This window comes from Helianthus annuus, chromosome 15 (assembly GCF_002127325.2).
Source record: "Helianthus annuus cultivar XRQ/B chromosome 15, HanXRQr2.0-SUNRISE, whole genome shotgun sequence".
NCBI classification, from domain to species: domain Eukaryota; kingdom Viridiplantae; phylum Streptophyta; class Magnoliopsida; order Asterales; family Asteraceae; genus Helianthus; species Helianthus annuus.
In genome coordinates this window covers 130,030,965-130,045,473 of record NC_035447.2, presented here as the reverse complement: position 1 = coordinate 130,045,473, position 14,509 = coordinate 130,030,965, and the positions used below count along the sequence as shown (strand labels likewise).

Here is a 14,509-nt window from a genome sequence, read left to right as displayed (position 1 = left end):
AGGCCTCAAACTAGTATTGTTGTTACATCATCTCAACAGGTTACCCGGCCAACTCATACATTTAAATATATCTTTTGGGCATTCGTATCGTATCGGTTATTGAAGTTTTTCATTTTCGTCAACTGTTACATGTTTTGAAGACTGAAAACCAGGGTCTTCAACCATGAATTGATTCCTTTCACAAGTAAACATAAGATCATGACACAAGCTGACCTTGTTGAGATCACTGGATCCACAACTCGGATTTCTTACTGGCATGTGATATATTATGAATTTACATCGAAATAGATAGTAAACGGATGACTTGTGTCAATTGTAAAACATATGATTATGGATTAGTTTTAATAACTAAAAAAAACCACAATACTATTAAAAAAGATATTCTAGATTTGGAATGTATCTATAAGCGCTCGTGTTGTTAACGTTGGTTGAAGTGGTGTTTTTTTTTAATTCAAAAACAAATTTTACAAGTAAGTTATGAAAAAATTAGTCATAACATGTGAATAAATTACAAAATCAGCCCCTATTTTAAAGATATAGACAATATTCTTAGGATCGTTATAATTTAGTGTATGTACTATGAAAAATGCTATGCTTAGTTTTTTATTTTTGTGGCTAACATATTCCTTTTGCAAATCTCTTTAGTCCCATTAGTAGTTTGATATGATGTTTATAAAGAATATTAGTAAAAATCTTCCTTTTATTATCTTCTTAAACATCCTATGTTATTTGGAAGTATGTAGGGTTGTAAAAAAAGGAACAAACACGAACAACACGTTCATTCGTTAAGGAATAAATATGTTCATAAACGGCGAATGAGATTTTACGTTTATGTTTCTTCATTAAGTAAATGAACATATTTATGAAACTCAATGCAAATGAACACAAATAAAACGCTTTTGAATTTTGAACATAAATGAAAAAAAAAAAAAAAAAGAATGTAGGTAAGGCAAGGGTTTAGTTTTTTATGTTTTTGGAACCGTCACATTATTAATTACTAATAAATTATATATACCTAGATTATCTATCAAAGCTCATTTTTCCAAAAGAAAGAATTTAAACTAGATTATCTATCAAAGCTCATTTTTCCAAAAGAAAGAATTTAAACATTTGTTTTTTTAAACGAGCCATATATAACTATCATTAAATCAGGTTTTAAACCACGTAAAACATTTTCCTCGTACTAAACCGAACAGGAAGTAGAATCTACTACAGACCGGACCACATTAACAATCCTACTCTATCACTTCTAATTCTAACTCATCTTCATATCTCAATATTCGTCTTCTTCTTCGTATCATATCATATCATTCCGGGTGTCGAAATAGCAAGCTCCGGCAAACTAAAACACTCCACACCACCTTCCCCACTCTCCATCTGCCACCCATTCCCACCACCACCACCTCCCGCCACATACCCACCGTCACCGACACCTGAAAACGGCCAAACCCCCCTCCCAAACCCAAACCCCCCATCTTCAAACCCACCCCCAAACAACCCACCCCCCTGATTCCCATTCAACAACGACGTAAAACTCTCGCACATACTCGGTTTCCCATCACCCAGAAAATGCAACCCTCCGGTATGATCTCCGGCGAACGGGATGAGGATCGGGGTGGCGGTGGGTGGGGCCATGTGACGGAACTCAAGGGTGGAGTTGGTGGTGAGGCGTGATCGTTTGGCGTTTTTGCGGCTGCCGCCGCCGATGGGGATGTCGCGGAGAGTGCCGCCGTGGGTCCAGTAGCGGCGGCAAGCTTTGCAGAAGTGACGGGGTTGGGAGAAGTTGTAGTTGTTGTAGTAGCAGAATTTGGTGTTGGTGGAGTCGCAGCGTGGGCATGGGAGGTGTTCGGGTTCGGGTGGTGGTGTGCCGGTGGTGGTATGGTGGGGTTTTGTGGTTGTGATGGGTGGGCGGCGTTGGGTGGTGGGTTCTGATGGCATTTTGATGGGCTTTTTGGTTTTTTGTTTTAGAGAGAGAGAGATATTGAGAGAGGGATATGGAGGAATGTTGGTGGGTGGTGAGGGGTTTTATGGAGGCGGAGGGCGGATGAGAGAGAAAGTAAGCAGGCTTTTTCAGGGAGGAGAGAGAGAGATTTTACTGGACTACAGAAGACAGTCTTCAAGTGTGGATTGTAATACTTGTTGTGTTTACAGTTTAGATAATAATAATAATAAAATAAATAAAAATAGTATAAAATATTAAACAATATAAGAAAAAAAAGCTGTTACCTCATATCAGGAGTATAGTGACGGCGAAGAAAAAGTTCTATAAAATTTGCACACCATCCCACATTATTAGCGAACAAAGTGAATTTAGAAAACATGTCTTTAATATAAACTTCTCAACTCAACAATTTCGCATGTCTCTTTCTGGTCTCAACTCAACAATAAGTTATATGCAAAACGATTTTAACTTACTAAACATAGGAAATCAGGTTAAGCGAAATCTGATTGATCATATTTTAATGGCGTTTGAACGGGCTCGCAGAACCATGTTCAAATTTTAGAGTTTAGCTTTAGAGTTTAAATTTTAGGGTTTAGTTTTTATGGTTTAGAGTTTAAATTTTAGGGTTTAGGTTTAGAGTTTAACTTTTATGGTTTAACATTAGAATTTGAGTTTAGTTTTAGGGTTTAGGTTTTTGTTAGAGTTTAGCTTTTAAGGTTTATAATTTAAATAGGATTTAACTTTAGGGTTTAAGGTTTTAAGTTGGGGTTCGACAAGTCGGTTCTAATGTCACTAGATTGAGCTCAATCGAAGTTTGTTTGAACCGGTTTCCTACGTTTATTAGGTTAAGAATATTTTGTACGGAAACCAACCCTGTAAGTTATAATTGTTAAATGTGTTTTTACATATTTATACGGATCTTCGATCTTAAAGTGGCCTTTAGATGTGTCTTACAAATGAGTCTCCTTTAGATGTGTCTTACATATGTGTTGAGTTGTATATAATCGTGTATAAATATTAAAATTGGAAATATATCTTCAATTTTACAATTTCATGAAGAGGGATGCATAAAATTAAAAGATAGCAAAGGCAAGTATGATTAGAAGAAGAGAACGTTATAACTCATAATGATTGCACATTGTCTCCCAAGATGAACCGACAATAATATTAGGTATGCCCTACTCCATTATCGTTTAAGAATATCTTATTTTTAGTCATATATTCAATAAGTTAATTACTAAACTGAAAAGGAGCATAAGAAAATGCATTATTAATCCATGATACATAAGAAAATACATTATTAATCCATGATATAAAAAATATTTACAATCAATTAAATTATTAATAAAGGTTAAATACACAATTACATAGTAGCAGGTGCACGCTAACTAAGTGACGGGATACGCCATTTGTTAGACCGTGGGGTATGTTGGGGCGGGGGTTTGGGACATGGGTTGACACGTGGCTTGGGGGGCTTCGCTGGGCTGACTCACATTGAAGACGGTATGGTGGGGCGGGGGTTTGGGGCGTGGGTTTGGTGGGCTTCGCTGGACTGACCCAAACCGCTCGGTATTTGAATATTTTTTAAAACAAAAAAATTATTTTTTTAATATTTTTAAATAAAGAAAATTACATAAAAAAATTCCAAAGCGTTTATATTTGTTTTTTTATCTCTTCTCTCATCTCCAAGACTAGTTGCAACTCGTCACCCTCTAGGTGATCAATGGGCTGGGATAGAAATTTCAAATCATCCCGTTTTTGTTTCTGGGCATCTCTAGCGACATCTATAGCTTCTTTGCTCTTTCGAATTTTGGCCCCTTGTTGTTGGAATACGTTGAATGTATCTAACTTGCATGCAATGTCATCCAACTGATCGCTGTATATTCCCCTACGCGAGCCCGAACTCCCAGCTGAAGGCGATGCCGTACCAGATCTTGATTTTTGAGGACGCCTTTTTGCGGCATCTCTTCCATACTCAGGCCGGTTTGGCGAATCATCCAAAAGGTCCTCAAACTCTTGATCTCGTGCATCAGATTGGGCTTGGGACGAGCCCCTTGACCTTTTGGAAGACGTGTTACTTTCGCTACCACTGGGGATATTCGCCCACTTTGGATGGAACTTACAAATCTCCCAACAATGCATGAAACGGAAGTCGCTCCCCGCATTTGATTTGAATGCAACCAATGCATTTGTCACAATGTCGGCTTCGGTTTCACCACTTTTTGGGTTTTGCTTTGCTTTATTTAAAAAACCACTATATTTTGTAAGTTGGCCGCTAATCTCGTTCCACTTCGAGGATAAGCTATCGTTTTCACGATAAGCCTCCCTTCCCATTTCTCCATGGAATGCTTTACTAACCGCTTCCCACAAATGGGTTCGATGTTGAGAATTTCCTATTTTAATAAAAATAAAATTTAATATATTACAAAGTTATATAAAAATAACCATTAATAAAAACAAAATTTAATATATTACAAAATATTTAAGAATACCTAAACTTGGATGTTGAGATTGTTGACACCAAGCCCTCGCCAATGCAAGTTCTTCATTAACGCCCCATTTTTGTTGTTTTCGTTTGACGGTTTCAAGTGCTTTCTCCGCCTCGGTTTTTTCCTTATGACTTCTCTTTTTTGGGAACTATTGAGGCGAAAGGACCATCGTTGGGTGGTTGAGTTTCGGGGACGGTTTCGGTTTGTGAAAGGTCGATGGAGGTTGGTGAAAGGTTGATGGGCGTTTGTGTAAACGGGGTAGGTATCAAATCGTCGGTGTGTGGGAAGTTAGTAAACACACGATTCCCGATATACGATGCATAACTCGCTTCAAGGGGCATAGGGGAGTGTATGAAAAATGGACGAGGCATTGGACGATTGGGTGGTGGGCTAGGATTATTTTCTTGGAATGCAAACGGGTTGTTCGGGTCATAAGCACAGTTATGAGGATGCATTTTTTCGTTTTGTAGAAGGAGAATTGAAGATGATTATAGAAGATGTGGAGTGTATTGTGGTTGAATGTGGTAAAAAATGGAAGAAAAATGTGAGTTTTATAGTGAAAAAAATATTTTTTTTAACATAACCGTTGGCCAACGGCTAGTTTAGTTTGGCAATTGAGAGCCCGCCATGTCAGCTTGCTAGACCCGCCCCACGCCCGGCTTCAAACCCAAGCCCCAAGGGCCATGCCCCAACCCAAGCCCACCCGGGGTGGTGGCTTGGGTGTTTTCCCCCAACCCAAGCCCCATACCCCATAGTTGTCTTTGAACAAATTTCTAACAAACGTATGATTGTCTTTGAACCGAGTAGAATCAATAAACAAGAAATAATGGTGATCAAATGTTATCGCTTATTTATCCTATTTGCAATGTTCTAATCATCATCCTCACGGCATACCAATACCCATCACATTATACCTATACAAGTTAGTGACGGAGTAGCCCATTTGTCACACCCCGATTTCCACGTGTCACCGGTGGGCCCGGTGTGGGGTACAGTGACGTAGTTGGCATCGTCATAGACAATCAACACAATATAATAAATGCACAGCGGAAGCAGAATAGAAACATTTCAACTTTTAAATAAAGTGTAATAATAAATATCACAGTAGTTGAAATGGATCCACAGGCGGATCAAATAAAATAAGATAAAATAGTTCAACAGATATTTGTCGTCCAAGCTTGCGAGACTATAGTGGACGCTCTTAGGAAACAACCAGCCTATTTCCGTATAGTACCTGCACTTAACCTTTTGGGAAAAATACGTCAGTTTACACTGGTAAATACAAATCGACTGACTCATTTTGAAAATGATAAAAATTGATTTAAATGCACAAGGCATAAATATTTTTATTAACTTGGGATAATTATATAATATAAACTTGTGAACGAATTACATGCACTTTTATCTCTGGTGGCCCGGGATCTACTGTCCGGGCTAGAGATTAAATGACACACCACATTAAAGAGTTATACACGTCGGGTGTACGCCTACACCCCGTGCTCTGGTCGTGGCCATCTCGTAAGATAATGCCAAGGATATCCGGGACATGGTCAATAACCCCCCAAAGCCTTTAAGTAAGACAAAACTGTTTAAACGAAGTCGCACAAGCTATTCAAGACTGTACACCTATAAGGCGCAGGACTTGTGCGCCCGATCAAGCGGTATTTTAAATACCGTACCCCAAGCCCGTATAGGGAAAATAAGTCAAAATGTATTTACCTGAGCAAGTATAAGTCACAAATGCTAAGTGTTGGTAGCTTTTACCGGGCCTCCTAATCTGGAACAAAGGTTTATAATTAACCTATTAGATTCCTAACGGCCTTTCATTTAAGCCTAAGCTTTGACCGGTTAGTTTTAAGAATGATACGGTTTACGCACGATTAAGCGAAAGACCGGATAGAATGTGATTTAGACCCGACAAGTTTGAATACCTGTATAATATGGGTATACTAAATACATTCTGGATTTTGAAATAAAAATGATATCGTTTGGCCCGTTTCGGTCAATTTACGCAAACTAGTTACGTAAACCGAACCGAACGCGAAAAGGACGATACGGGTAGTCAAATGATTCAAATGCAAGTTCCCTGAGATAATATGCTTAAAATATGATATTATATCAGTAAGTTATGTTCTATATTGCCCGGGATAATTTTAAACTCAATTTATGCCTTAGAAGGGCATTTTGGTCATTTAAAAGATAATAAAAGGGTAAAATTAGAAATCTGAGTTTCGGGTCTGGTTCATACAGTAAATATACTTAATATAACATATTATATCAGTAGGGTATGACCCATATACCAAATATATCATTTAAAACCAAACTATGCACCGTAAGGGTATTTTAGTAAATTCACAAGGGCTAAAAATGCCAAAACTGGAAGTCTGAGTTTATATACTTATACTTACTGTTTTTATATGAAAATATGCTAAACACATCAGTAGGTATAGGTCTTATATGTTTAAAACAAGTATAACGCTCACTATGCGCTTAAAACGCTAAATATGCGATTTAAGGGCGTTTTCGGGTTTCCAAATTAAATCTGAGATTTTTATATTTCCAGAATACTTAAAATAATTTATTCATCATATAAAATCAGTAGAAAAAGGTTTCGGGTCAAAAGGATGTGTAAAACCCATTTTATGGCTAAAACGGTCAAAACCGACATAAGCCGAAATGACTAGGCGATCTAGGATCCGTTCAGCCAAAAATTAATTAAAAATCATCAAAATTCCCAGAATATTATATTACTTCTGTTGGTAAAAAAGTTTTGTACCAAAACGTGGCCAGAAACGGGTTCTATGCGAAAAGGACCGTTTATGTAAATTTATAATATAGTTTTACGCTAATGGCCATAACTCACAATCTGGACCACCAACTGATCCGAAACTTTCGGTGCAAGTTCATATATTAGAAATAAAGATTTCTATCCTTTCATTTTTCCAAAAATCCCGTTAATCGAAAAGGGCAAAATAGTCAACTTTATGCATAAACCGGAAACATGCATTCGAATAGGCTAAGCATAGACTCAATCAAAGAAACTTCCAGAAAGTTTTAACTAAAATAAAAATAGTCAAAAATACTTTCCAATACAGATCTCGAACATGCATGTACGAATCCGAATCGATAGTCGACGAAATAATCGTTTTACAAGACTTTCGGTTCCGATTCGTGGCTACACTATAGATTGTCGAGTTGATGATGATTAAAACACATTCTTATATGTATTACAAGTCATTTGTGATGATCAATCAGATTGCATGTCATCTATATCATTATTCATGTTATTTTTCACAAAAATCGCTTCTGTTGACTTTTTAGAAATAGGTTTGACTCGACATTTACCATCCATGTAGTGGGAATCAGATAGTTCCCTTTAGAGGGTTTGTTTCCCACATAAATATCAATCTATAACAAGTTTCAATTCGAGAAATGACTGAAAGAAATTTGTTTAATCAGAAAGTCAAAGGTTATGAACACCCAGTTTGACTTTTAGCAATAAACACAACAAGAACAGATTAAAGAACGAATTGAAAGCTTACAAAGGTCCTATAGGTGTTTAATGAACACTAGAAGTCGGCCTTGTTGATCAGATTACCTCCAGAAAGCTTTCCTTGAAGTTCTTGAATGTTGAGAGCACTTGGTTACTATGAACATGCTCAAGAAATGGATGCAAATTCGGATTTAAAGCAGATATTTGAGGTTTACTGTTGATGTAGGCATGCAAGGCTTCTTATTGGTGCATTTGGAGGCGAAAACAACTGTAATCAACTCAAATTCGGACCCAATTTCACCCAAATACGATTTCTGGTCGCTGGCAGCCCCACGCGGCCCGCTTGGGCTTTACCAGGCGGGTCGCCTGACCCTGGTTCAGCCAAAACAAGTTTTAAACTTGACAGCTTTAGTCCCTGAGCTTGCGTGTGATGTTTCGGCTGCTTTTCTCGACCCGCAAACCCCCAAACTTGGTTTTTAAGAACCTTAGGACTTTTACCAACATGGTAATATCCTCGGATAACTTTGCGCTCAACCGAAAAGCCCTGAAATTCGACGTTGACGCTTTTAGTCCCTTAAGTACGGTTTTGGCCATAACTTTCTCATACATTGACGAAACTTCACGAAATTTTTACCACATATTCTAGTGAGTATATTTTAGCTATACTAAGCTTCGGGTCTGCCAAAAGTTCACTCAGAGGTATAAATTAAACATGTTGACACTTTTGGCCCCTATAGTTTACAATACTTCACTTTTGTGCAATTTCCGCGTCGTATGATCCATGAACCATCCGTTAAAGGTTATAAACATTATGTGGGGTTATCATAGAGCCTATTTATCCATTGTTGACACTTTGGACCCTTACGTTCCATAGTTTTCACCGTTTGTCACTTTTAGTCCCTCTAAAGTATGTTTTCACATAACGGAACCTTATGACACGTGTCAAGACATTATTGGACGAAATTTTTCGAGGTGTTACATCCTCACCCCCTTAAAAGAAATCTCGACCCCGAGATTTATTCAAACAAATGGGGATATTTTTCTTTCATCGTGGATTCCACTTCCCACGTGTATTCGGGACCTCTACGGGCATCCCACTTGACTTTAACGATAGGCACGTGCTTCCTTCGAAGCTTCTTTACCTGTCGATCCTCAATCGACAAAGGTTTTTCAACAAACTTTAGACTTTCGTCTATGTGTATATCTGTATGCGGTATAACCAGTGAATCGTCAGCGAAACACTTCTTCAAATTACAGATGTGGAACACATTATGAATAGCACTAAGCTCTTCAGGCAAGTTTAACTTGTAAGCGACTGACCCGACACGTTCGATAATCTCGAAAGGTCCTATGTATCTCGGGCTTAGCTTGCCTTTCTTTCCAAATCGCATTACACCTTTCCAAGGTGATACCTTAAGCAACACTTTTTCACCTACATCAAAGTGAAAATCTTTGCGCTTAGGATCCGCATAACTTTTCTGCCTATCCCTGGCAGCTTTCAAACGATCACGGATCTGAACGATCTTGTCTGTCGTCTCAAAGACGATATCTGGTCCAGACAACTGGACATCTCCAACTTCTGCCCAACAAATGGGCGATCTACACTTCCTACCGTATAGGGCCTCAAAAGGCGCAGCCTTTATGCTGCAATGGTAGCTATTGTTGTAGGAGAATTCAATCAGTGGTAAGTTCTTATCCCAACTACCACCTAAGTCGATCGCACATGCACGAAGCATGTCTTCCAGAGTTTGAATAGTACGCTCACTCTGACCATCAGTCTGAGGATGGTAAGCCGTACTAAAATTCAAACGAGTGCCCAACGACTGTTGGAAACTTTTCCAAAAATGTGACGTATATCTAGTATCTCTATCAGAGATAATAGATATAGGTATACCATGTAGCGCTACTATCTTATCGACGTATAATTGAGCTAACATATCTGAGCTATACGTCTCTTTGATGGGTAGAAAATGAGCTGACTTAGTCAGTCTGTCTACTATGACCCATATGGTATCATTTCCCTTTTTCGTCTTTGGTAACTTGGTGATGAAATCCATCGTCACCATTTCCCATTTCCACTTGGGAATTTCAGGTTGCTGAAGCAAACCTGACGGCTTCTGATGCTCAGCCTTGACTTGCGCACAAGTCAAACATTTGGCCACATACTCGGCCACGGACTTTTTCAAACCAATCCACCAGTAGTTTGATTTCAAATCCTGGTACATCTTATCAGCTCCAGGATGAACGGAATATTTAGAGCTGTGGGCTTCCTGGAGGATAACATCCCGAAGCCCTCCATAAACTGGAACCCATATTCGTCCGTTTAGGCGTAGCATTCCATCTTTGTCGTGGGATAACTGCTCCTCAGTTACTCCCAACTTTTCTGCAGGATAGTTAGCTTCCAGCACAGCTTCCTTCTGTGCAGCTAACACCCTTTCATTCAAATTATTTCTTATCTCAATGCGCTTGGCATTGATTCTGATCGGTTTAACCCTTTCCTTTCTACTTAAGGCGTCGGCAACCACATTTGCCTTGCCTGGATGGTATCTTATCTCACAGTCATAATCATTTAAAGTTTCCATCCATCGCCTTTGACGCATGTTCAATTCCTTCTGATTGAACAGATGCTGAAGACTCTTGTGATCCGAATAAATTATGCACTTGGTTCCATACAAGTAATGTCTCCATAGCTTCAAAGCAAATACAACCGCACCCAATTCCAAATCGTGGGTGGTGTAGTTCTTCTCGTGCACCTTGAGCTGTCGAGAAGCGTAGGCAATGACTTTGCCTTTCTGCATGAGTACACAGCCCATGCCAGTATGTGATGCATCACAATACACCACAAATTCATCTATACCATCGGGCAATGTCAACACTGGCGCATTGCTCAGCTTCTGCTTCAGAATGTCAAAGGATTCCTGCTGCTTAGGGCCCCAATCAAACTTAATCTTCTTACGGGTTAACGAAGTTAGGGGCGCAGCAATCCTTGAGAAGTTCTCGATGAATCTCCTATAATATCCTGCCAATCCGAGGAAACTGCGAATCTCAGTAGGAGTCTTCGGCTCCTGCCAATTCATGACTGCTTCTACTTTAGCGGGATCTACTTGGATACCACGCTCGCTTACTACATGTCCAAGGAACTGGACTTCTCGAAGCCAAAATTCACACTTCGAGAATTTGGCATAAAGCTTCTCTTGATACAGAAGTTTGAGAATACAACGAAGGTGATTCTCATGTTCAGCTTGGCTCTTCGAGTAGATAAGAATGTCATCAATAAAGACTATGACGAACTTATCTAAATAAGGTTTGCAGACGCGATTCATGAGATCCATGAACGCGGCTGGTGCGTTAGTGAGCCCAAACGGCATCACTAGGAACTCGTAATGTCCATAACGAGTCCTAAACACGGTCTTGTGTACGTCTTCTTCTTTGACCTTCAACTGATGATAACCTGACCTCAGGTCAATCTTGGAGAAATAGCTTGCTCCTTGCAACTGATCGAACAGATCGTCGATCCTGGGTAACGGATACCTATTCTTGATAGTGACCTTGTTAAGCTCACGATAATCGATGCACAGACGCATCGAACCATCCTTCTTTTTAACGAACAAGATTGGCGCTCCCCAAGGAGATGAGCTTGGTCTAATAAAACCTTTAGCTAATAGATCATCCAACTGCGTCCTCAACTCCTTCATCTCCGTTGGTGCCAATCTGTATGGTGCTCTTGCTACAGGTGCAGTGCCTGGAATGATATCTATCCGAAACTCTACTTGCCTATCCGGTGGCAAACCGGGTAGTTCTTCAGGAAACACTTCAGGATATTCCGAGATAACAGGGATATCCTCAATCTTCGGCTTCGGCTCATCAATGGTAACTTGTGCCATATAAATGACACATCCTTTCTGCATGCACCTGGATGCCTTGAGCATGGACACTTGCTCCGGCAATCCATGCTGGGTATCTCCTTGAATAGTAAGTGACTCACCAGACGGAGTCTTAACTATTACTTGCTTTCTGTTGCACAGAATCTGGGCTTGGTTACTCGACAACCAATCCATGCCTATTACTATGTCGAATCCAACTAACTTAAAGGGAAACAAGGATAACGGGAAAGAATGATTCCTAATGGATATAACACATCCATCTAGAACAGTCGAGGCGGTTTCTAAGGTTCCATCGGCTAATTCCACCTCATATTTCACACTTAAGGTTTTAACAGGAAGGTTCAACAGTTTACAAAACTTATCATCTACAAACGACTTATCGGCTCCTGAATCAAACAAGACTCTAGCAAAAACATCATTTACAAGAAACGTACCGGTAATGACGTTATCGTCAAGGACTGCTTCCTTAGCGTCCATTCTGAAGACTCTCGCATTAGTCTTTTTCCCATCATCTGCTTTCTTTGCAAACTTTGGGCAGTTGGGCCGAATATGCCCTTTCTCGTTGCAACCAAAACAAGTTGCATCCTTCATTTTCTTGCAATCCACAGCTTTATGGTCTGTGGACTTGCAGATTCCACATCGTTTCTCCGAAGACTGAGATTTCGTTTCTAACCGACACCTCCCGAAGTGGTGCCTCCTGCAGATCTTGCATCTGGGTTTCTCACCCGACTGATGATCATTTTTCCTAGACCCCGACCCTTTCCTGTGGTCGTTGTTCCCTCTATGTCGCTTTTCAGATCTTCGTGAGGTGTCATCCTCACGTTTCCGTTTGTTCTCCTCAGAGCTCTTCATGGCTCTCAATCTAACCACGTCTTGAGTGAGGGAGAGGGATAGATCCGCTACGGATCGAAATGTTGTAGGTCTTGAAGCTTTAACACTCGCCTTTATCTCCGGTGCCAGACCCCCAATAAATCGAGCAATCCTACGCGGCTCCGGGGTCACCAAGTAAGGCACTAAACGAGACAACGTGTTGAACGTAGTAAGATACGCTTGACAATCGAGGTTCTTCATAACTAAGGATACAAAATCCGATTCGATTCGCTCGACCTCGTGCTGCGGACAGAAGTTCTCTTTAATCAGGGCCACAAACTGTTCCCATGACAAACCGTACAGTGTGGCCTTACCGGCAGCTTGTAGGAGTGACTTCCACCATGCTAACGCATCTCCTTTGAATGACTGGGACACGTACTTCACGACGTCCCTATCAGCACACCCGCTGATGTCAACCACAGTATCCATCTCGTCAATCCACGTCATGCAATCGACGGCTCCCTTTTCCCCAGTGAAATCTCTGGGCTTGCAAGATACAAAATACTTGTACGTACAGGACCTGCTGTACGTGTCATGTTTCAGCTTAATCTCCTGCTTTGGGACGCTGCTGTGGTTGGAGGAGTGATTATCATCCTCAACTTTCTTTGGCTCACTCTTTTTAGAAGGAGGCTTACTATGAGCCTCAGAATGAGTCTTGGGCTTTGCGTGCGTTTCTGTTCGGGTCCTACTCCGAGTACCACTGGATTCTTTGAACTGCCTATCCATAGCCTTGGCGACAGCATTATCTATCAGTGCTTGCAATTCTTCACCAGTGACGTGAATCCTGGTATTGTCTGGGTGCTCCCCAGAATGACTGTTGGTTTCCTCCGATTTGGCCATCGTAGCTTTAAGCTACAATAAAGGACAAGGTCTAATTTAGAACCTAACAGTATTATCGTCCTAGACGATTTATTAACCATGGTATCAAAAACCTTAGCAGTTAATTTAATAAATTTCATTCAGGCTCTTATTAGCAATCAAGGAATGAAAATATATATATTGGCACCATAGGCCTAGTCACATGGACAATTACTAAATTATAAATTTAGATTTTTATAGGATTATAAATTGTATAATTAAACAAATAATCCTTTACTAGACAGAGAGTCAAAAACCACAACTGTCATTATATAACATAGTTATAACCCGTAGGTATCAAGTCATAAACAGACTTGTGTACAGATAAAATCTGTAGATATTTCTTTACTAGGCAGGGAGTCATAGACCACAACTGCCACTATATGACATAGTCATAACCCGTAGGTATCAAGTCATTAATAGACTTGTATACAGATAAAATCTGTAGATAATTTATTAAAAAGGGTGGCTTGTGTGATTCTACTGATCATGCTTAGCCAGGAATATTAACATGTTCTCAGACGTTAACAGGGAGTTGAATCCTTTCAACCAGGTTTTACCATCAGGGCCAGGTCTATTAATAAGACATTCAAGCTAGGTTATACCTTACTAAGATCCTTATAAAATGGCAAATCAAATAAAAATTGATATTTTCCATTATTTTATTATTATTCATGCATATAAATAAAATGATAAATTCAAACTAACCATTTCAAATCTCAAATAAAATACCAGTACATATTTGCCCTAAACGGGACTTTGAAATAACATGAATAACAGGGACAACATGCCCACGTAGGGGCTAAACAACTAACAACAATAACAAAATAAAACAAAGCAAACCCACGCAGGGGTTAACAGAATATCATACCCACGCAGGGGTAGAATAAGATAGATATACCCACGCAGGGGTAGAGTACAAGGATAGATGTCCACGCAGGGACATGAGTACATGAGACAAAATCGAAGGATT

General features: G+C 39.7%; 1 protein-coding gene across 1 annotated transcript; it reads right to left on the bottom strand.

Moving 5' to 3' along the window:
- Positions 1-1,109: 1,109 nt before the first annotated feature.
- LOC110912443 (dof zinc finger protein DOF3.4) lies at positions 1,110-2,097 on the bottom strand. The gene has a single exon (XM_022157154.2). The coding sequence runs from the start codon at positions 1,936-1,938 to the stop codon at positions 1,303-1,305; it is 636 nt and encodes a 211-aa protein (XP_022012846.1). The 5' UTR covers positions 1,939-2,097; the 3' UTR covers positions 1,110-1,302.
- Positions 2,098-14,509: the final 12,412 nt, after the last annotated feature.